This window comes from Ascidiella aspersa, chromosome 2, assembly GCF_963924565.1.
Source record: "Ascidiella aspersa chromosome 2, kaAscAspe10.2, whole genome shotgun sequence".
Lineage (NCBI taxonomy): Eukaryota > Metazoa > Chordata > Ascidiacea > Phlebobranchia > Ascidiidae > Ascidiella > Ascidiella aspersa.
Window position 1 is genome coordinate 35993373 of NC_139448.1, and position 23243 is coordinate 36016615.

Sequence of the window (23243 nt, forward strand, 5' to 3'; positions counted from 1 at the left end):
CAAAAGACATACAAGCGCATGTGTTGTGCTCACTGTGAAAAACTTTTAATATTACAATTTAGGCAAAAGCTTCTGTTTTAGCTGCCCAGCTGTGGGTAAAATGTGTTAAGCAATTTATTAAGGTAACTGTATTGTTTGTTACGTGCTACGCGACACAAAAGTGAATAAGTGATGGGACATAGCGTACACTGTCCGGCGATACGCTTCCACCTTAAGGGCGAGGCTCCTTAGCTTTAGCACCACTTAACTTGTTTCTAAATATACACATTCTTGAACAACGAAGGTACCATACGTTTTGTAAAGAGGCACCATGCGTTTCATGTGCATGGTTAATGTTTCTTAGCTTCAGGTAAGATTGTTAGTTTTATTACGTGTTATGTGGTGTTTGCAGTGTGTTGACGATAGGCGCAGCTCATTTGCACTTAGGCAAAAACAAGCAGTGGAAACAAAATACCTAAGATGGATGTTTGACAACATAAGAGACTTAACAATAACAACTTAAAAAAAAATACTGTTTGAAATTTTCGTGTAGACTCGTGTAGAATATGTTTAATCTATATAGGATCCATAGCTAATAATAAAAAAAATAAATATATGTTATTAAAACATAGGAGTATCAATCCAACTTTTAAAAGATTCAGTCAGTGGTAGAAAATTGAGGACATCATATCAGCAAAGCTAAGTCGTGTAACGCCATCGCAGTTGACAGCCACATTGAAAAGCAGCAGGCGTCTCATGACTTACTTATGACGCAACAATTTAATTTTCAGACTAACAATCACATAAGGAAAATTGCTACAATTATAAAAATTAACACAATGTGGAACTGTTATACGTGCGAACTTGACCATTGCATATTTTGAAAAAAAAACGTGGAACTCAAAAATCGATGTTTTAGATAAGATGCGAAAATCCATTGACAGTAACCAGTAATGCTGACCGGTTCGCTAATCTCATAAAATTTCTCGAGACGGTTCTATAGAACCGGTGCGAACCGGCTAAATCCCACCACTGGGAATGTCCCATATGAGCGCGTTTGTTGAACTTAAATATTTGCGCTCGTGATTTAAAGTTAATGTTTTGTTGCTGCCTTTCTTAGTTCAGCAGAGTTTGTATAAAGAATATGTTCACAGAAAAACAATACAAACCAGTTCAAAGTTTTGCGCATAATGCCTGACGTTTGTAATTGACCTACGATAAATATCAAAACCAATTGAGAAGTTGTTGGCAGTTTTAACATCATACTTATTGTAAGCTTTCAATTTTTTTCCCTGTCGACAGGTCCTATTAGGAGATAGTAGACTTTTGCTTTGTTTAATGATATTTCTAAGTATTAAAATAATAAAGGACAACGATGGATGTGCAATAGGCCACTTGCGGTCACGTGACTTAGCTTGCTCTCCAGTAACGCGTTGCTATGCGGTAACTAGTCACGTGACCACAAGCTGCAAGTGGCCTATTCATTTTGATAAGCTCAGATGCATGTTTGACAATATAAGAGACTTAACAATAACAACTTATCAAAAATACTGTTGAAAATATTCATCGTGGAACAACATTGCAATATGTTTAATCTATATATGATCCATAGCTAATAAAAAAAAAAATGTATGTTATTTCAACATAGACGTATCATCCATTTTTCATTTAGGGAACCACTAAAGCCAAGTCGACATCAAAACCAACTCATTAACATCAAAACCAACTCAGAAGGAGGTATTTTTAACATAATATTTATTGCAACCTTACAAGATTTTTTCTGTCGATAGGTCCCACTAGAAATAGTAGACCGTCGCTTTGTGCAAAGGTATTCTTAGTAATAAAATGAGGTAAAATGAAAAAAGAATGACAACGATGGATGTGCATTTCATTTTGATAAGCTTGTTTCTTAGCACCTTAACTTCAGGTAGTCTGGCTTGTTAGTAACACATAGGCTAAACGTAATAAAATAAAATATATTTTCAAAACCAATGACCGCAATATTGATTAGGTAAAATGTATTTCGTCACGTAAAGTTAAACTTTGTTTTGTTATATTCTAATATTGCTATTTCGTCATTTCAGCAAACTTATTTTTCTTGGAGCCAAACAACATAAAAGTTGTTGACGTTACGGAAAGGTTTGTCAACACCACATTAAACTGTAAGACAAAATTAACAAGAGCGCAATATAGATGGACAAAAGATGGAGAAGTTATTACGACTAAAGGTAAAACAATTTTTGTTTTTACAGTTCATTATCAGTGGCTAGAAATGCCAATATATATCCAACTTTGTTTGCAAACCGGTAAATCGCGATCAACTTCAAGGGGTATAATTAAGATTGCTACACATATGCTTATTTTAACAGACAGGAAAATATGAACAATACGAGTGTTGTACCTTTTACGATATCGGCTCCTAATAAAGACTAAATGTATACGCATCCTAATTGCGAAACTTAGACTGGCTTGTTAGATATGTTCATATCAATGGAGGTATTATTGGAAATTGGTTCACACGCAATGTATCAGTTAAAATATTCGACTTCTATTATAGTTCAGTGGAAATGCCGAAACCCAAATTAAAACAAAAACAAGTGAAATGCCAAGGCTTGGCTGAGGGGCATTTTAAACTTTATTCGTGCAAAACTAACAATGCCCTAACGCCTTGTCAAACAGTGAGACATCAGTTGAATTGAAATTCTCTAAACAAAGAGCTTAAATATTTACCCTAAATTTGCATTTTTTCTCATCGGGTTAAAATACTATCAAAACACTAGAGGGAATCTATCGAAACCTGATGAATTTACCTAAATATATAACGTCTTTCAAGCCTTGACTCGTTATATTGAATGCAGAACGTTTTACGCAGTCAGATCAGACTGAAGTTCCTCTAAAGTAGTAGCAATTGTGTGACGCCAATTCTATGAACAAATAAAACTGTCAGTCAGCAGACCTACGTTTGTAAGATTGACATTTGTGTTAAGAAGGCAGATACCAGTTGGACAAAGATGGCACTCTATCAATATTGGATGTTGACGCTTCAGACATAGGTAAATACCAATGTCTAGCGTCAAATCACGAAGGAACAGCCTTAAGCAACGCGGGGTTCATAGTGGCCAAATGTAAGTGTTTTCTTTTTGTTATTAGAACTATACCTAAAAAACATAATATGTATTGTAAGGAACAAACATTTGTGTTATGCCGTCCTTCATCAGTTGGTAGCAGGCGGTTAACTGGCCAATATTAAAAAAAGGATGTGTATTATGCCAATCACATTATGCTGCAATAGTCAAGCTGCAAGTTTTTTCAAACTAAGCTTTGCTAAATGGTGATGACGTTTTTTTGCTAACATTTTTTTACCTACATACCTAAACTAAAAGATGTTCTTGCATATACCGTTAACACACAACTTAATAATTCGGATGGTAGTCTTAAATATTGTTAAGAAACGTGGGGTTTATAGAGGCCAAATGTAAGTATTTTCTTTTTGTAATTAGAACTGTACCGTACCTAAGTACCATATGTATTGTAAGGGACAAATACATAAGTGTCATGCCGTCAAAACCACAGCGGGTAGCAGGCAGTCATGTGGCAATTTTAAATAAATTATGTGTTTTTTAAAAGGAAACAACCACCTGCGGAAACGTACTTTAAATTGCCTAAATTATAGACAAACTCTGGACCAGTTTGAAACTGGGGTGCTACGAGCATTTTACTTTTCATCGTATTGTGCTCAACCATACAAAATTAAGCTAGCTTCGCAAAATAGATTGCCTTGCGGTTACATTGGAAAAGTGTTAAATGTTTTTTTTTTGGTGACTTTAATTTTTACCTATATATCACAACCAAATGTTCTTGCATATACGGTTAATACACAACTAAATGGTTAGGATGGTATTCTTAAGTATTACCTATCGTTAGAACTAAATATACCACAAAAGCTGCCAATAACAAGCAAGTGACAACATTTGTTTATTTGTAGATTTTAGAAGATTCCTAGATAATACTCGCTCACCAGTTGAAACAAAGCAAGGTGTTGGTGTGAAACTCACTTGTGATGGAGCTAACTTTTCTCCAGGTAAGATAAAATTTGTAATATTACAACAAACGAAATAATAAACTGTGGTTGCACATATGTTTAGAAAACTCGGTTCATTTCTCGTGGGAGAAGAAAGAAATCTCTAAACGATTTGAGTATCCGGGCACATCCCAGTACTACGTATCGCAAACTGACGGAACTCTGTATCTCTCCAACCCAACAATTGATGACTCGGCTGTTTATACTTGCTACATTACTGGGAAAAAGGAATACTTTAATATTGACAGAGAGCAACACTCACATGGTGTTGATCTTACAGTTACTGGAAAAGGTAGGTGGTATTGCAAGTAATGTCGAAAATTACATAAAACAATATTTATTGTTTTATATTAGAACAAGATTATGCACCGGCAATATTGCTACATCTAAAACAAATCGCGTATGTTAATGTTGGTGAAACAGCCGTATTGGAATGTTTTGCAAGTGGGAAGTAAGTAGTTTTATTCGTTAAATCTCTTGACCACAACGATTTTTTGCAGACCTCACTGATGGTCTGCAGGGGTAGGTATTTAAAGTTGTTGGAATTAATTATTATCGAACCCGCCTTGATAAACCCTACGAACTTAAGTCATCAAGCAAGATCGCCCAACATGTTTAAAGACAGTTATACAAGAAATCGTACTCGACCAAAGCGATAAATTAGTAAATTACCTACTGTACTTTTCAGTCCAACGCCGAACATTTCTTGGAAAAAGGTTAATGGTAAACTTCCTTCAAGTCGCGTTATCACGAGCGCGGGTCAACTTGAGATTCATGACGTCACAGTAGATATGGAAGGAAATTACGAGTGTGAGGCTAAAAACAATCTGGGAAGTGTGACATCAAGTGGTAGACTGGAGATAAAAGGTAAAAACATCTTAACTTGTAGATTACGTTTTTAAGATAAAAGGAATGTAGGCCTTAATTTTAAAGTTACCTTAAACAAAAATGCATTTCCAACTGGAAATGCTTTTTCAACTGCCCTATTTTTTGGTTGCTTAAATTAACCGTGTTCGGAAAATTTATTAAAAAGAGGCGAACTTTTGTTATACTTGAATAGGGCGGGTGTTGTACGAATTAATATAAGTTACTGTTCGATTAGGCAGAACGTTAATGCCATTTAACTTAATTTTAGCTGCTTAACAGTCGGTTCGCGTACATATCACAAGTGCACTATGTGTAGACTTGCCATTTTTTAGAAACGTATATCCGGGACGCATATTGAAAACTGCAAATAACCTTAATGTAGACCTAATACAAAAGATTTAATGTAGGTAATTAACTTTACGAAATTGCGGTCATTTTATATTTTGTCAGGGGGTATTTTTCAGGGCCCTAGTTTTAAGGGTGGTTTGCCTAAGTAATTTAAAATGTAACCGAAAGTAATGTTCTGTGTTGTGAATAAAATGAGTCGGGTAAATACTTTCTATAAGTAAAGTAGGATGCGGTCCTCGTGAAAGCAGCAACAATATTAGGCCGTACTTACATGTTGGCAAAAGCGCTGTGTACATGACAAATTCGTATTCCTGGACCAAATTATTCTCCAGCATAAGTTAAACAAAATGTAGGATTTCATCAAGCTGGCCCCTTAGAACTATTACATACATATTATGCTGTACGTCATTTGCTTGAGCCGCGTGTTTTTCCGATGATTTAAAAAGGTAATTTACCATGTTATTAAGTAATGTTACGGATAGGGAATATCCTGGCTTGAGTGCTAAATAGTGCGTAACGTCGTTAACATTTTAATTTTTTCTAAATAAAACATTTTAATTTTTACAATCGTTAATTGTTATATACAGCATATATGTTGGTCGTCCCTTGTATGTTTTTTGCTTATTGTGCCTGAAATGGGTTAACTAAATGATTCCCCACAAATGTAGAGTCTTTAGCCTGTGTGAAAGCAGCATTTAATCGGATGGCGTGTTAATAAATTATTGCATTGATCTGCGTGACTGTGAAACATCTAATTATTAGTCTTCGCAAACTAAAATTTTACATTTTGTTGAAACAAAATTGCAAATAATGTGTGCTTATTTGAAATAAAACGAGTAAATATCCAACGGCTAAGAACGTCAAACATCTTTTACGTAACGAAAATCAGAAAAAAAAAAAAAAAATTTCATCAAATTCGGGACTCTTATTGTTGCATCTCGTGGTGAAGGCATGAAAACAACGAGTGGCGTAACGCTGGAACCAAAAGCCAGCTTGTTTGTCACCAAACGCTGGTTCACTATTCAGCTTATTATTACTGAAAACATTGAGAAAGTTTCTCAATGTGGATTCCACAAAGCGTTACACAATATTGATTTTTTCCACTGGCAACTACAGTGTTTTGTCTCGTATATGTTGATAGTGTTTTGTTACAGCAGATTCGCCTTTTTTACTAGTAGGATTTATTTTAGTTCCGCCACAAAGTGTGACGTCAAGCATTAACGGAAAGATAAAAGCAATTCACTTCATTTCAAATCGTTTTATTTGAACTCCGACAAAGCTCTAGGTAGCCTTGAAATTACCTAAAATATAATTTCTTTTAAAAAGTAGTGTAGATTTGTAAAAGAATTTGTGTAAAAAAGCCACGGCCAACCTAAATGAGCGTAGGTTGAACTAATCAGAAAGTTACTCTACACCAGCACTTGTTTCAATTTCTTTGGGAAATTTTTAATGTGGCGAAAATATTGTGTTACAAAGATTTTTTTTTTATTTGATTTGGTATGAATCAATTTGTTTTCGCGAAATTGTATTGGCCTAGAATTTCGTTTACTGTTAAATTGTAGGATTTACTTGTTTAGATTTTTAATTGTACTAATTTAGTGGTTCTCAACCGGGGTGCCATTTCTGATGCCCAAGGGTACCAAAATATAGTTGTGAATCGTTAAGAATCTGATTTTTGCCAACTACTACAACCTTTGTGTAAGATTAGAGTGAAATAATGCCAATTGTAACTTCATACGTTGTGTAGAGTGAATGTGTGATGTTCAAGTTCCGTTTGTGGTTTGCTATTATAGTGAATTAAATATACGGAAAATTCTTGTAGGACTTTTAGAAACGTAAATCTGGGACGCATATTGAAAACTGCAAGTAAACTTACTGTAGACCTAATACAAAACAATTTAATGACAATAATTAAGTTAACGGGGTTGCGGTTGTTTTATATTTTGTCAGGGGGGCATTTTCAGTGTGGTTTGTCCAAGTAATTTAAATTGTAACCGAAAGTAATATTCTGTATTTTAAAAAAATGAGTCGCGTAAAGGCTTTCTACAATTAAAGTAGAATGCGGCCCTCGTGAAACCAGCATCAATATTAGGCCGTACATGTTGGAAAAGGCGCTGTGTCCATAACAATTTCGTTGGTCGCCCTTGACTAGTAACTATATGATTCCCCACAAATTGAGTCATATTCTTTGGCCTGCGTGGAAGTAGCATTTAATCGGATGACGTGCTATAAATTAACACATTTATCTGCGTGATTGTGAAACATCTAATTGTTCGTCTTCGCAAACTAATATTTTGCATTTTGTCAAAACAAAATTGCAAATAATGTGTGCTTATTTGAAATAAAACGAGTAAATATCCAACTGCTAAGAACGTCAAACATATTTTACGTAACGAAAACCAGTGACATATATCGATAGGGAACCACTCACTAACGTAAAACCTTGTTGTATAGCAGCCATTGTGCGCATGGCGTGATATTCAGCAAACACGTAATCCTGGTGTCATATTGCGTCCAACATAAGTAAAATCTCGATTAAAACTGACAATTGGTTAGTATTAAAACCGCCGCCTTAAATGCAAAATTTTGCGAACTCTACCTAAATTTTGCGCGGTAACAGACATCACGAAGTTTTTAAACATATAAGTCTGAAGTTGGAAACATTAAAACTTTTTTCTGTTAAAGTAATCAGTGTGTTTTGACTTCAATTTGATTTGTAATGCTGAAAACCTGCGACATTTATCGATCTAGAATAACTAACAAATGTTAAACTTTAAGTTGTAACAGCAATTGTTTAGAATTGCGTAATATTCAAGCAAATAATAGCGGCACTAAACTGCGTCATACGTGAAAAAAGTCCTTGAAAATAAAAATTGCTTAACGGTGACCGGTTTGCGACGGCGCTCGCTGACCTCCTTTAAAAAGTTATCTCCCAGCACCCGCCAGATAATATCCATTTACATTTTTTTCCTCACCACACGCAAAAAAGGACCTAGCCCCAGCAACCTCACCCGCTGGAAAAATAATTAATTTATGTTAAAAAAATTTGCTTACAGCCTTACCAACCTAAAATAAAAGTATTACTTTTATAGTTTTGAGAAAGAATTGCTAAATGGCTAACTCAAGAATTTTACATTTTAAAATTTTTTTTGATAAATCTAAAATTTAAAAATCTGGGACAAATTGGTTAACCGGCCGGGACACCGGGACAATGCCTTAAAACCGGCACTGTCCCGGCTAAACCGGGACGTATGGCAAGCCTACTTAACAGTATTATTGATTTTGTCGGTGCCAAATAAAATATAGTTCTCAAATAAACCAAATAAAATACCAAACAAAAATTACCAAAAATACCAAACAAATTATAGTTCCAATATGTTTTTAGTAACTTAATAAAAACCCTTTAAAACATTTCAGAAACACCAAAGTGGCGTACAACGATTTCTACACGAAGTGTCCAGCGTGGAGAGACAGCAAAGTTCCATTGCAAAGCTTCGGGTATCCCTCCACCGAAATACAAATGGTTAAAAAATGGTGAGCCAATAATCATGACGTCACGTGTGAGTGAAAGCGTGGGAACGGAAGGCGGAAGTGTGATGGCGATTACGGAAGTTGGTGAAGATGACGCGGCGATATATCAATGTGTGGCCGAAAACATAGCTGGAACTTTGATTTCAAATGCTAAACTCAATTTAAAAGGTGAAAGTCTTATTTACGTTCTAGCTATTATTTCCAATTCTGATTTACTTGTAGTAGTTTTATTTTTATCTACAAACTGGCGGTAAGCAATTCAAATCCGATCATTTTATTTAGACTACGTGTTTTTACGAGAACCGAGCGATCAGTATGTTAGATTTGATGGTGAATCGAAGCAAGCGCAGTTTGAATGTAAATCCAACCTTAAGGAGTGCACTTACCAGTGGTTAAAAGACGGAATTGCAATTACAAATGGTAAGTCCTAAACTGACAACGTTTACCGACAATAATGTCAAAGCTATGTCTCACTCCAAAGTAAGGTGCATTGGCTTACGATGTGTCGTACATTAAAACAAGTTGTTCTTTCTTGGCGCAAATATAGCAAGAAATACACCATGTAAAGTACAATGAAACATGCACACACATACGTGTGTTAACAACTGTCTAGCCCAGCGGAAGCTGCTTTTTGACCAACGATTAACGCTTACGTATCATTAGTACACCGAAAGCCATTGCAGACTCACCGAATCTGTCGATCTATGATGCAAGCAAGGTAGGCTAGAAAAACAACTAGCCTGCAGCAGTGAGTTTCGAACTCACGAACTCCGGTCATACCACGACCGTTGCACTTCCAACTGAGCTATACAGGCTCGGAGAGGAGCGAGTCGAGAAACAACCATACGCTAATGCTTGCTCAATCTGTTAGTACAAGCAACTTCACATAAAGTTGGTCTACACTACAGTACAGTACACTTCCTGCCTTGCGTCATTGATCGACAGATTCGGTGATTCTGCGATGGTTTTCGGTGTCTCATGTAAACTGTAAAGTATTCAAAAACTTTGCCGCTTAGAAAAGCATTTTGCGATTCGAGTACGACAGATTCCCATCTGGTGGAAATCCCCGTAGGGTGAAAGTTTAAAGTATGGGCAATTTGGCATTTATTTAAAAATCTTTTTTTTTTTTTTTTTTTTGTGTTTCTAACCTTTGTTTGCCTTGCAAGAATAGTAAACAGAGTCCAAGTAAGTAACTGGTTTAATTCGAATGGGGAATAACACAAGAATGGCACGAGCATTTATAGGCGAGTAGTCGCGTAATTTACATTGCGATACAATCAGTGCGCAACACAATAAATAATTACAGACACGTGACTAGAGCACGCGGCTCAGGGGCCGTGGGCAACCTCTCGCTGTAGAACCGCATGAACATTGAACACTCAATGACAAAACTAATATTTTTGTCCAACACGTTATGTTAGCCTATCCCCCTAAATCAGTTAACTGAAAATGTTCAAAACATATGCTGTACAAAAAATATTTTGTATAGCCTATACGTGCAATTATTTTTGTTTATTTGTATAAAAAATATTAGTTTGTTTCCGATAAAGATCACAAATATCACATCAACGAAATTGGAACGCTTACGATTACTGATCTTCGGATATCAGATGCGGGGGATTACTACTGCTTGGCAACAAGTGACGAAGGTTCAGCTAAAAGCAATACTGGAAAACTTGTGATTGAGTGTAAGCTTGTGTTGGGTAAAACAAATTAAAATAGCAAATTGATATTGGTGAGAACAATGACTGCCTATATATTACCAAAGATGTCCTTTGACTGATTGCTTTATAACGAAATAATTATGCTTGGGACAAAACAATATAAGTTAGTATGTAACAATAGTAAATACCCAAAAGGCGGTATACCCGTTTTCTTTACAAAAGTAGCCTACTATAGCGCGATTTACGAATGCTGATTTTCTTGAAATGCTTTCTAATTTAAAAGCTGGATACATCACTATTCAGTCTTCAAATTTTGAATTGTTTATTTTTTCTACTTGAATCATTTTAGAAGCACGTTTATAGAACAGGGTTGGATAAAAGTTATAAAATAAAGTTCTGAAACATATGTACACACATATATGTGTGCTTACAACTGAGATCTAGCCCTTCTGAAGCTGCTTTTTGACCAACGATAACGGCTTACGTATTATTAGTACACCGAAAAGCCATCGCAGACTCTTCACCGAATCTGTCGATCAATGATGCAAGCAGAGCAGACTAGAAAAACAACTAGCCTGCAGTGAGGTTCGAACTCACGACCTCCGGTCAAGCGTGGACCGTCGCTCTACCAACTGAGCTATGCAGGCTCAGAAGGGAACGAGTCGAGAAACAACCATACAGTTGTAGTTGTTTTTCTAGTCTGCTCTGCTTGCATCATTGATCGACAGATTCGGTGAGTCTGCAATGGCTTTTCGGTGTAAAAATAAAGTTCTATGTCAATTTTATGCTCATAACAGACATAAATGACTTTGGATCCCGAAGTAAAGATTCATACACAATAGAAGCCGGTAAAGGAATCGCCATTCCATGTGAAATTGCAAACTTCGCTTCAAGTAAGATACAGTTTAGGGACCAGTTAGTGAAACCTGCCTACTGTAAATTATCTCTAGCTTGTCAATTTAACTCTGACGTCTATTTTTAATTTGGCGATTGGAACTGTTTCTTTAATTATTCACTATTTGATTTGTAGAACAGTCGGTTGAATTTGTATGGGAAGCTGTTAATGAGGGCATCAACTATGGACGACATAACACTGCTGAACATTACGTGTCGCAAATTGATGGAACCCTCTACTTTGCAAATCCCACAACAGACCTAACTGATAATTATTTCTGCTTTATTAGTTATAAGTGGAATTGGCCCGACGGGGACGGTCTTGAAAAGAGAAAAGCATCGAGCGATATTTATTTAAATGTAACATTATCTGGTAAATATGTTTTCAAAGGTTTCTAAGTAGCCTCTGTAATTTATCTGACTAATCCATTTTGTCAACTTAGACAAACTTTATCCTCCAACAATTCTCCTTAACCCCCAAAATGTGACGTATGCTGAAGTGGGTTCAACTGTCATGCTTGAGTGCTTCGCTGGTGGAAAGTGAGTTTTTTAGTTTTTTTTTAGTTTAAATCTGGCATTCATTTTTGCCCATCACGTCAGGATTTTGAGTTATGAATTTTTTTCAATTAGAGGCAAAAAACGAATATTTCGTTGAACATGTAAAAAGGGGACTTAAATCATAATTTATAAAAATTTGAATACAGTCTTGTTAGAGATTTAACTTTTGCAGTAAGATGACTTTCCACTGTACTTCCGCCTAATCATGCACACGCCTTTTTTATATAAAAAGAAGGATAGAGGAATTGTAGCATTGGTAAGGGGCTGACAATGATCCAATATTACGAGGAAAGGCGGTCCATAATATGAAAAAGATACATGGCCAAAATTAATTTGGAGATGACAGTGTGAAACAGTTCAATATACAAAAACACTAAATTGAAATCGGACGATTATAACGAAATGCAAAACTGGAAATATCCAACAGAACCAGTTTACTGAAGAAGGCCCACATCGGTTGGAAAAAATCCGAAAGGTTATATAATACATGATGAAAATGAATAAAGAGTTATTTCGAAACGTTTAAAATGCCCACATTTTTTTCTGTATGGACTTTCATATTCTTACTACGTCTTACTACAACCTCCAACCATCGTGCTCCAAAACTTGTAATAATGTTTAGTAAAATTGCGCATTATTCCCAGTCAATTGAAAGAGCTAATATAATCTAAAAGCAGCAAGTAAAACTGTTTATAAATTTCAAATAAGTAAGGAAATTATTCTTTCCAAGTTGAACTTCATAAAACTCCATGCATCATCTAAAATTCTTAATCAAAGCAGAACTTTACGTCATTTGCAGTGACAGGCAACATTGGACAAATTTTATTGTTTTGACATTTTCGGCAAAAATTCAATTTTTAATACTGGCCCAATTAGCATTAAAACACAGTCTCCTGCCGCTATATCTGTTTGTAGTGAGTTTTATCTTCCATAAACATTAATTTAAAGTCATGTTTTACTTGAAAAGTACAGATTAAAGGCAAATCCAAAATTTTGCCTTTTTTATTTTGATTATCGGCACAAATTTAATTTTTAATACTACTGCAAATAAATGATAAAATGCAAACTCTGCAGATCTTACTTGCTTCAGTTATTCCATAAATGTCTAAAAAAACAAGTATTAGGTCACAGCAGATGAATTTCACTTCAAAAATATAGGTTAAACTTAAACTAAAATTTCGCATTTTTACCTGATTTTGCGAATTTCCGCAAAACTTGAACTCGATTTTCTCACTCCAATACATGTTCAAATGAGCTTAATTTTTGTATACAATGGTTTTAGGTGTCTATCTATCAAAATCCATACTAGGCAGGTGGATTTGAAATAAAAGTGATTTCGCGACCCCCCCCTACTATATATGCTTCCAACTATTCTGGAAGACAGGCTGTATTAACCGCATTGCAAAAATATACTGATTCTTAACAAGCCATTTTTTTAGAATTTTACTAATTCTTTTTCAGACTACATAATAGTGTCGTAACACGTTAAAATATGTTGTCACAAACAGGGCAGACTTACATCAAAAACCATAAATTGCTGCTTTTTTATAAAATTTCGAAATTCTGTACAGAAAAAACCTGACGTGATAGAGAAAAACTACTGCCATTTTCGGAATCAGTGACCTCGAAGTAGGGGAAACGCCTAATAGGGTGGCTGGACCTTTCAATGAGTTGAAATTTGTAAACCAGTGAGAAGTACCTTTTAAGCATTTTATAGTCAATAGCACAAAACAAAAGCCAAGTATTTTGCCATTTCCAATTTTTTATTTACTGACAATTCCTTTATTGTTTAAATTTCTGTATTCTATGTAAAATAAGCCCACCTATAGTTGCAACTTTTAATATATCTAACTTGAAAAAAAAACTAGTCCGACTCCAACCCTCAAGTGGACAAAAATTAACGGATCTCTTCCCACTAATCACGTGATTACCGACGCGGGACAACTTCAAATCCATAACGTCACACATGACGTCACTGGTGCTTACCGATGCACGGCAAGTAATGGGGAGGTGCTTGTTACAACACAAGGGAATGTAATAGTTTCAGGTATAATTAATATATATTTTTGCAAGAAGTTTGCTAAATTAAACCAGGGTTACAGACTCTGTTTTAAACAACCAGAGTCCGACTCCGGCCCAAAAAAAATTAACCCGATTCGGACTCCGGCTAAGTGTGGGATTTCATCGGTTCTCCGAGTCTGGCTCTGGCACTACAGCCGGCATTTTACCCATTTACATAACTAAAATAACGTCCACTCATAGGATGTCATATAATCCATTGTTTTTTAATATATAAATGAAAAGTTAAATGGCTTATAAACTATTAAATTACATCATCAAAATCGGCAATACTAAATTATATAAACACAGGATCTGCTTACCACTACAGGATTAAAATCACGATTCTATTCGTAACACATTTTTTTGATGTCACTAAGTATTGACACTATATATTATTTTTAGAACCTCTGTTTCCTAAACGAAGAATATTTTCTCAAAACGTTGATTTTCAATATACTGCAACATTCAGCTGCGGAGCATCAGGTATTCCTCCGCCAACCTACAAGTGGCTCAAAAACGGAGTTCCGATTGATATGACGTCACGTGTGAGTGTGAGCGCGGGAACGGAAGGCGGAAGTGTGATGACAATCACGGAAGTTGGTGAAGATGACGTGGCAATATATCAATGTGTGGCTGAAAATCCACTTGGAATTTTGATTTCAAATGCCGTGCTTAGAATACCAGGTACGTTATATTTTATTCTTTTTTTAAAGTTAAGCCTTGAATGAACAGTAATTGTCTTGGAAAAAAGCGCATTTGCTGGGGTTGTTTTTTTGTTTACCTTTTTCAGTTTATTCAGTAAGTGTCAGAAACATTTTTGTTTAATTAGCTTATTTGGCAAAGAACCCTGGCAGACTATCTTCTATAACCGCACCATTTAAAACAGTGTTTCCAAACCTTTTTTACACTAGTGCCCCCTTGGGCTCAATAATATTTCATATCGCCCCCCTCATCTTGCTTTACAGTAAGTATTATATTAATCCTTGTCTAACATAATGTTGTCTTCACTTTCGTTTCGATAAGCTGTCAGCGATATTTTAGGTTGTCTCACATACATTCACTATTGGAATTTATACATACATTATTTCACCAGGTTATGTCATTATCAGGACTTTAAATACTTTTCTAGTCACGGGAACCAACCAAACTCATAAATGTCTCTGTGGGCTGCACAAAATGTTAACTAAGGAAATTGTTAGAACAACTGTGAATCAGGCGGGCCTCGTATTTTTTTGTTATCCATACTAATAATGAAAAGTGTAATAGTGTTTGTTAATCTTTTTAAGTCCGGGCGCACCTGGCGAGCGAAGCGAGTGCGATTTTTTGGGGGTATAACGGCATTTCTTTTAAATTTCCTGCTAGTTTTTATTAAATTGGCGAAAAAAATAAAAAATGTTAAAAAATATATGTCTAAAATTTTTGAATACGTTTTCCGTTTGTTCGCGACCTCCTTGGCAACCTTCCCGTCCCAACGGTAAAGAAGCGCTGATCTAGTCCAAAGACAGCATCAAAACGTAACTAACTGGACGTAGAGAGATCTAAGTTAAAATAGTCAAAAAGTATTTAAAATGAACTCATGTCTGGTTGTCAAAGAGGCGGCGGGTCGAGGGCCGTAGGTTGGCGACCCCTGGTTTAAAAATACAAACATTTTGCCGCGTATAAAATGGTGAAACGCAACAGCAACCAACAGCTTTACATAATAAAGCCAATTATTACGTAACAATGATCGGGAAACTACTACAGTTCGCAGTACGGAAGTTGTCATTTAAGGTTAAAAGTTACCTACGTCCTACAGTGCTGTTTGTTACAATTTTTATGTGAACTTTTTATAAAATTTTGATATAAGTACTTTCAAGTAACGCCCCCTTAAGTGCGTTCAGCGCCCCCAAAATCATGAAAAGACTCAAAACGCTTTACGTTACCTTGGCGCAATATAGCAGCACAGCACAATACCCTCTGCTAAAATATATTGGCACCGCTTTACGGCGTATATGGGACAACAAATAAAATAATAATATTCAAGCGTTTAGGTTTGCAAACATGGATGACGAGATTTTGATAAATAAATACAGCGCACTCCGACACGAGCCAAAAACCACTCCCTGAAAAACTAACTATTTGTAAAGTCAGCTTATAGGGGAAACACATTTTCGGCCAACAATTAGTATTTAAATAAACAAGAAATGTGGAAAACGCACCATAACCTGAGTTACATGCCCAGGGAAAAGTTAACAAAACAAGAAGTACCATCGTTTCTTGGCCCACTGGAAACTACATGTTAAACATTAACTGGTGACAAATCCACTGTGACAAACTACATTGTAAATGCTATATATTTCAACTTATATACTACTTTAACATTTTGCAGAAATGACGCCCGAATTTTTGACACCTGTCCCGGAACTAACAAAAGCACTTGTCGAATCGGATGTTACATTAAAATGCGCAGCCATTGGATATCCAAAACCCACCATCCATTGGACCGGAAATGACAATGACATAGTTTATAACGTCAGGTATATAGTACGTGTTAAATTACAAATACGTGTTATTATATAAAAAATTGTTTTATGCTTTCATTACAATTTTGTTTGTTTAACCACTGATGAAAAAAATGTATTTGTGGCCGAAAAAACTTTAATAGTCGTTCTTTCCTACCAGTATAATCATAGTCGTTGTTTTCTGCTGATACATAGGGGCTTTATGGAGACTATATCGGAAAGTGTAAAACGAATGTCTTAATGAGGACCTCATGAGATAATTCATGTACGCCGCACCAATGCGAATAAGAAACAAGAATTGTTTCAAAATCGAATGTTATGTGAATTGCATGTGCACTAGATTAATTTTTAGTGTAAATATGCATATAGACGTTTTAGCAGCATTCATAAATACAAACAGCATGAGATGGCAAGGGCACTCGCAAAATATTTTTAGGCATCAAAAACGTCACTATTTTATACAATTTGGGACATATTTGGTTTCCAAACTCGTGTCAAAAAGCAGAAAATCCATCTTTTTAAACAGTATTTAAAAATTTTAAAACAATATGCAATCAAGGCGTAAAAAATGCAATATTACGAGGGCCATATGTGTGTCAGTAAAGGCCTAAAGGGCGGCATGAGACTCGGACGCCACAAGATTAAAACACCTGGTTTGAACTGATATACTCACATTTGAAGATGCAAACCGGCCAAGATTTCGATGTGCAGATCTAAAACTGGTACAGCACTTGCCTTTAAAAAGGCTTTTGCGGGCCGCAAGTAATGGGCCTCACAGCCACCAGTTTGGCACCCCATAAATCATATTTTTGATATTCCTATTCTTTTAAGTTGACATTGGTTTTCTTTCGTTAAGGAAATATAATAAATCTGACGGCAGTTTGGTGCTACGAAGTCTGTCTAAATCTGACGAAGGTGAATATTGTTGCACGGCTGCAAATTTGAAAGAAAAAGAAAAAAGTTGTGGTCGCTTGGAGGTCTTTGGTAAATACAGTATCGAAAATATAATTTTGGCTTACTCCGAGTAAGAATTTCGCAATTAAACGTGTATACTCGATGTAGATAGAACAAAGCTGACGATAATTCCAGCTGACATATCAATTTTGGTGGGAGAGTCAATCTACCTGGATTGCAATGTCACAGTTGATCAACGGTTCTTAAAAGTCGAGTGGGAGTGGTTCTTTGATCGGAAAACTATTGATATTTACGAAGAGCACATTAAAAGAGTATCGCAAACTAAAGTTAAGGTAAAACGTTGTTACTGTTTTGTTTTGTTAGATAACGCTAACGTAATAGATTTCTGGTTTAGATAACAAGTACAACAAGGTTTAACATTTTCTAATTTGTAAGGTTCGAAAATTCCTATCGCAATAGATCAAAACAAATTTACCCGAACAGTAAATCGTTAAAAGTAAAAACTAACAAACAATTAAGCAAGGTTTAACTAAAGCAGAAACCTTACAAATTTTGACTCACCGACAAAATAAGTTTTCAGCTACCGGTATTCTTAATATAATATATATAACGGAAAGGCAGGACCTTGACGTTTTGCAACTTTTATTCATCTCAGTGGATATCATGGGGTTTCTTTAACTAAATTTCAGCCAGATTACCTTGATAATAACTAAATTCGCTAATGCAATTTTAATGAAGCATGTAGTGCGGTCATATTCAAATGGCGGATCGCGATCCGGATCCGGATCTTTTCAGCGTTTTGTGCGGATGTTCCAATGTAGTCTTTGAAAAAATGAACTTTCTAGAGTGTTTTCATGTGAATACCATTTGTCAGTGTTGATGAATTTTGTAAAAAATCAAGCATAAAACGTTTGAGGATATAAGTCAGCGGCAGAGAGTCCCAATTTTTTGTTAGTGTAAGACCTAAAGTTTAAAACATGGTTCGGCAAGCTACAGCCCCCCGGCCGGATGCGCCCCGCTGATGCCTCTTTGACAAACTAGACACAAGTCCATTTCAAATACTTTTTGACTATTTTAACTACGTAAGTTTGAAAAATGTCCCCGCTTCGCGCGAATCCTTTCTACGTCCGGCTTGTTTACGTTTTGATGCGGTCTTTTAAACCAGATTAGCGCTTCGTTACCGTTAATGGAAAACGCTGTCAAAAATGTTGGTCATATAATGTTTAACATTTTGTATTATTCGGCAATGTTATAAAAACTTGCAAGAAATTTAAAAGAAATGCTGTTGTACCTAAAAAAAATCGCGCTTGGTTCGCTTGTCACGTGCGCCCTGGGTTAAAGGTTAACAAACACTAAACAAAGATTAACTATTAAAGTTATCGCGTTTCTTCAAAGAAGTTTTATTACACTTTTCATTAGTAGTATGGATGACGAAGTTTGGGCTCGAATTTTGAACCAAACAAATCTTGGTGCTGTAAACCCCTTCAATTTTTGCTTTTGCGAAGTTATCAATATGTTGTAAGGTACCTTTACATAAATAAACCCCATAAAAATTAAAGCGTGTCCAATATGTTTACTATTCGTATTTGGTGAATCATCATGTTGTCAGGTTTGTCTGTGATGGATCGACGCAGAAATCATTTGAACACCCCTGATGTAGTGTATTGCTCTACTAATACTTTATATACAGTGACGCGAAAAAAACCTTAAAGAAAAACCTAAGTTTTTTAGATCTATTTTTAGATCAGGCTATTTTGCACTATTTCACGTTTGGTCTTGGAATGCTTACTTAATGAAGTATTGCTTTGTTTCTTAACTTGTCAAATCAAACAATTTACTTACGCTTTTGTATCGTACCGTATAGAAACCTCTCCAGAAGAATAAAAATCCAATAGAAAATTGACTTCAGATTTAATTTACAATTTAAGCAATTAATAGTAACAGAGAAATAAATATCACGAAGGATATTTTACAATTTTTCTCTTGTTACAAATATAGTTAATGGAAGTCACGAAAAGTGAACAAGGGATTTACAAATGTTGCGCCATTGTTGATATTGATAGAAGAAACCGAACATGTGCCAATTCATTTATAACTGTCAAATGTGAGTAAACTTGATTTGGTAAACTTATGTCGTACTGTGAAAAAAGTAGTATTTTTTCGCAATTGTGACAAAGAACATTGTAGTTTGTGTTAACTATCAAGGCCAAATGTAGGCTAGCCCTCGCAGCTAAAAAGGAAATAAAACATAATATGCTTTTTAACTTTTATATTATTAACCCCATAAATTCGACATTTTGCGTCTTCTTTTGTGTAACAACATACAATGCTTTTATATTTATTTTTGGTTAATTTACTATTAAGACATATAAAAAATAGTACTCTTATTATTTAGGCCTACATTTAATTTAGCCTTTTAGTTAACACCCTAAGATTTGGTTATATCTACATTAGCGGTTCCCAAACTGGGGTCCGTGGACCAACTGGGTACAACAGTTTTAGAAGGTTCGCAATGAGAATTAGTCTTTAGGTTTTTCAACATAAACATTAGTCAATGTTTCATGCTTTATCTGTCATCATTATTGTCTTATGCTTAGTTATGCTTTATTATTAAATTATATAGAATCGTAACTGCACTAGTGTACTACAAGAAACATGGGTCAGCTCACCCTTGGATTTTATAGGGTCGCGAAAGATCAAAATAATTGCAACGGGTCCACCAGGAAATTTTTTTAGAAAAGTTTGGGAAACGCTGATCTGCATTGTCGAGTCTATTACATTGAAACGACGTGTATTTGTTATTGACCGGTGTCTGGAAACCTTTATTATTTATTGTTGTCAATTTTTGTGGCTTATAAATGACATTTAATTACAGCACCACCCAACGAACCTGACAATGTACATATCGATGGTTCTGGGAGCACTTGGCAATTATTAACATGGAAAGCCCCAGACGATAACGGCGATGCAATTACACACTACTCAGTTGAGTTACTGAATGAATATGGGCAAAAGTGGAATCCTGCCGGAACAACAAGTCAGAATCAACTCAACATCACATATTTACTTCCGTTTAACGGCTACCAATATCGGGTGGCAGCTTACAATATAAATGGCAGAAGTGTGAGGAGTGGGAAAAGTGGTTTTGCTCGTACCCGTGCAGGAGGTAAGAATCTAATAAATCCAATTGGAAAATAATTCTATCACTGAATAGTACTAGGTTTCAAGAGCACATTTGCAATTATTTTATTGAACTCAATGATTTGATTTTGACCTCTGTGAGTTTAAGCTCCACAGTTGGACGAAAACTTGGACAAAATTAAAATGTGTTATTTTGTTGCTCGTGAACTTCTCATTGCGGTCGTTTTATTCCCTCCTGATTCTTTATTTGATATTATGAGTCGCTTTAACTTTTTTGAAAACTAGCTAATATTACTTGAATCATAAATTGCCATCATTACATAGTTACTAAGCATGTTTATCATCTGTCTTGTCTGCAGAACCACCACATTGTCCAACAGAATTACAATTAGACATCTTGGAAAATGGAAAACTCAGAATATCGTGGGAGGTGAGGGTTATACATTGATGTGAGCTCGTTCTTCCTGATAAAATAAACCTGTGTCTGTTACAGCCAGAAGAAAAAATGTATTGGGGAGCATCTAAATTATTGTTTTACAACATTTCAATCAGAGACCAAACAAAAAGCAAATTAAGTTTTGTTAAAGTCGATAGTGGTATGTCATCGTACCTATATGAAGTAAGTATCAATATTAAATTCAACAATTTTAGGAACTCAAATACATTTACTTTGGTTGAAAGTGTGAAACCAGAGGGTTTGATAAATTGTTGTAACATATGTAAATATATATTTAATTTGCAATTATCTGCTTTAGATAAACTTAGTGCACTACTTGTTGTGATTTACAATATAAACAGGCGTTTAGCTCATTAAACAAATTTTTTTTTTTCAGGGATTGCCATGCGTGTAAACCTAGTTAACGCCAAATTGATTTTGTAAGGTCTTATGAAATGTAAAAGTTAATAACTTAGATAGATCGTTTCATTTATTTAGCCCAAAATAATATATTGTTACTAATTGTTTTTGTTGTCAGATGCAACCCACATCAAATCTTTATATTGCTGTAAGTGTTTCGAATGACAAAGGCTCCAGTAGATTTAGTGAACCACAATCTACCGAAGACATTCCAGGATTGAAAGGTACAACAACATAGAATACACTTTATACATAGTTGTCGGCATTTGTGAGGAAATACGTTTGCCTGTTATTTTGAGATTATTTTTGAGTAGACCTTTGTCGGTTTGGAACCTTAATGCATTAAAAATCAGTATGGCAAGGCAACAACAACTTCGAAGTCCAAATCGCCATACGTTAAAAACCGTGTCATTAAAACATCCCAAACCCATTTCGCCGAAAACTTAACTGCCAACCATATAAATGCCTGAATACAAAGCAATCAACTTACCGAACTATAAAACGTTCGTAATAAAAAGCTTAAAAGTTTTGAAATGTTTGTAAAATTTCGATATAGTGATAGCCGCTAGCGTTCCGGTTTTAGAAATGATTTTTAGTTAACGATATATAATAATAATCCATTGCGTATTATTTCTAAAAAAACAAATTTTGATACAATTTGTGTTGACAGGCATGAAGCCCGAACAAAATACAGGCATGAAAGAACAAAATGTCACAATCACTTGGATTTTTACAGCACCAATCGCGTGCATTGTTGGTGTAATACTACTACCACTAGTACTGCTCGTTCGAAAATGACTACACAAGAAAAACGCTGCAAAAAAAGAAGAGTCTTGAAGTGCAATTCTGAATTCACGGAAAACAGTGTTACTGATGTTTTACAACCACTTGTGCCTTTAGGTTTTGACTACCTTTAAAATAATTTTTGTTTTATAATTCTCTTTGTAATTTTGTAGTTCTCATTTCTATTGTAATTCTCAGGAATCCAGTGGTGGGAAAGCACAAGGCCATACCTCTCAAAATATCATAAAGCATTTATTCGCTTTTCGCACGAATGCTTTCCATCTTTTACCTATAATCATATCAACTTTTATAATCGCTCTATTTAAGTTAATTTTACCATACGTTACAACATTTTTGCGCTTTTCCAAATTGTTTTATTACACAGCAGTTCCGAAGTCGCCTGCGTATTTATTTTCGTGCGTGGGTGTTCATGCACACAGTGAATGACAGTTCATACAGACGATGTCTGCCCGGCTATCGTGGGGATTTATCGTGAGCAAATAACGACGCCAGGCTAAACTGGTCAGAGATACATTGCAGTGAGAATGTTCTAAGCTAGCTCTACGTGGTAGGATTTCTTTTTTTAATTATATCTTAACCGCAACCTCATTACAGCGAACGCAATCAAAAACTGCCAGTTTCGAAAGCGTAACTCTACTGAATATTTTTGATAAATTGAATCCACTTAAGTTACTCAACGAGCTTATGCAAGTCTATTTGAGGCAAAAATCATAAAGGAAATAGTCTTAAAGATTTAGTATTTCATCAATTCCAGAAGCATGTATTCTGAATGGATGTAGCCCACCTACAATGCACAATAACTGCGAAGTCCTGGCAGTGGACTATTCATAGAATGGAGTTATGCAAGAATTAGGTAAAACAGAACAGTTGCCGAAAAGTCTAATTGACTAAATTGGAGATTAAATTTTTTAGCTAGCAACATATGGTAGATAACTGTCCCATTTTATTGTCCTTAATTTGAATAATTATAACCACAAAGGTTGCAGGTGTAGTGGATTCTTTGGAACTCTGTGACCCCGTCAACTCTGTCCATTCTATGAACA

At 35.4% G+C, this 23243-nt stretch overlaps 1 protein-coding gene across 4 annotated transcripts; it reads left to right on the plus strand.

Annotated features, from left to right (window-relative positions):
- The first annotated feature begins 1308 nt into the window (after positions 1-1308).
- On the plus strand, positions 1309-22997 carry LOC146165528 (contactin-2-like). Of its 4 annotated transcripts, none has more exons than XM_083381422.1 (24): positions 1309-1716; positions 2064-2207; positions 2970-3104; positions 3965-4060; positions 4125-4352; positions 4415-4511; positions 4749-4927; positions 8693-8974; positions 9089-9226; positions 10357-10494; positions 11268-11363; positions 11501-11737; positions 11808-11904; positions 13791-13969; positions 14386-14667; positions 16352-16499; positions 17341-17468; positions 17547-17731; positions 19398-19503; positions 20275-20565; positions 20900-20970; positions 21034-21159; positions 21515-21620; positions 22067-22997. In XM_083381422.1, the coding sequence occupies exons 1-24, from the start codon at positions 1611-1613 to the stop codon at positions 22192-22194; spliced, it is 3723 nt and encodes a 1240-aa protein (XP_083237548.1). In that variant the 5' UTR covers positions 1309-1610; the 3' UTR covers positions 22195-22997. The 4 variants fall into 4 exon arrangements, with proteins under 4 accessions (XP_083237548.1, XP_083237547.1, XP_083237550.1 ...); XM_083381421.1 differs by having other exon boundaries at positions 2967-3104; positions 22067-22996; XM_083381423.1 differs by lacking the exon at positions 1309-1716 and adding an exon at positions 1726-1906 and having other exon boundaries at positions 2967-3104; positions 22067-22994.
- Positions 22998-23243: the final 246 nt, after the last annotated feature.

Bases quoted from the DNA above. Each gene is read 5' to 3' on its own strand.
- LOC146165528 (XM_083381421.1), top strand. From the start codon at position 1,611: ATGTTATTTCAACATAGACGTATCATCCATTTTTCATTTAGGGAACCA. The intron at 13,970-14,385 runs GTATAATTAATA...TATTATTTTTAG, and splicing joins AGGGAATGTAATAGTTTCAG to AACCTCTGTTTCCTAAACGA. The intron at 20,971-21,033 runs GTGAGGGTTATA...TGTCTGTTACAG, and splicing joins AACTCAGAATATCGTGGGAG to CCAGAAGAAAAAATGTATTG.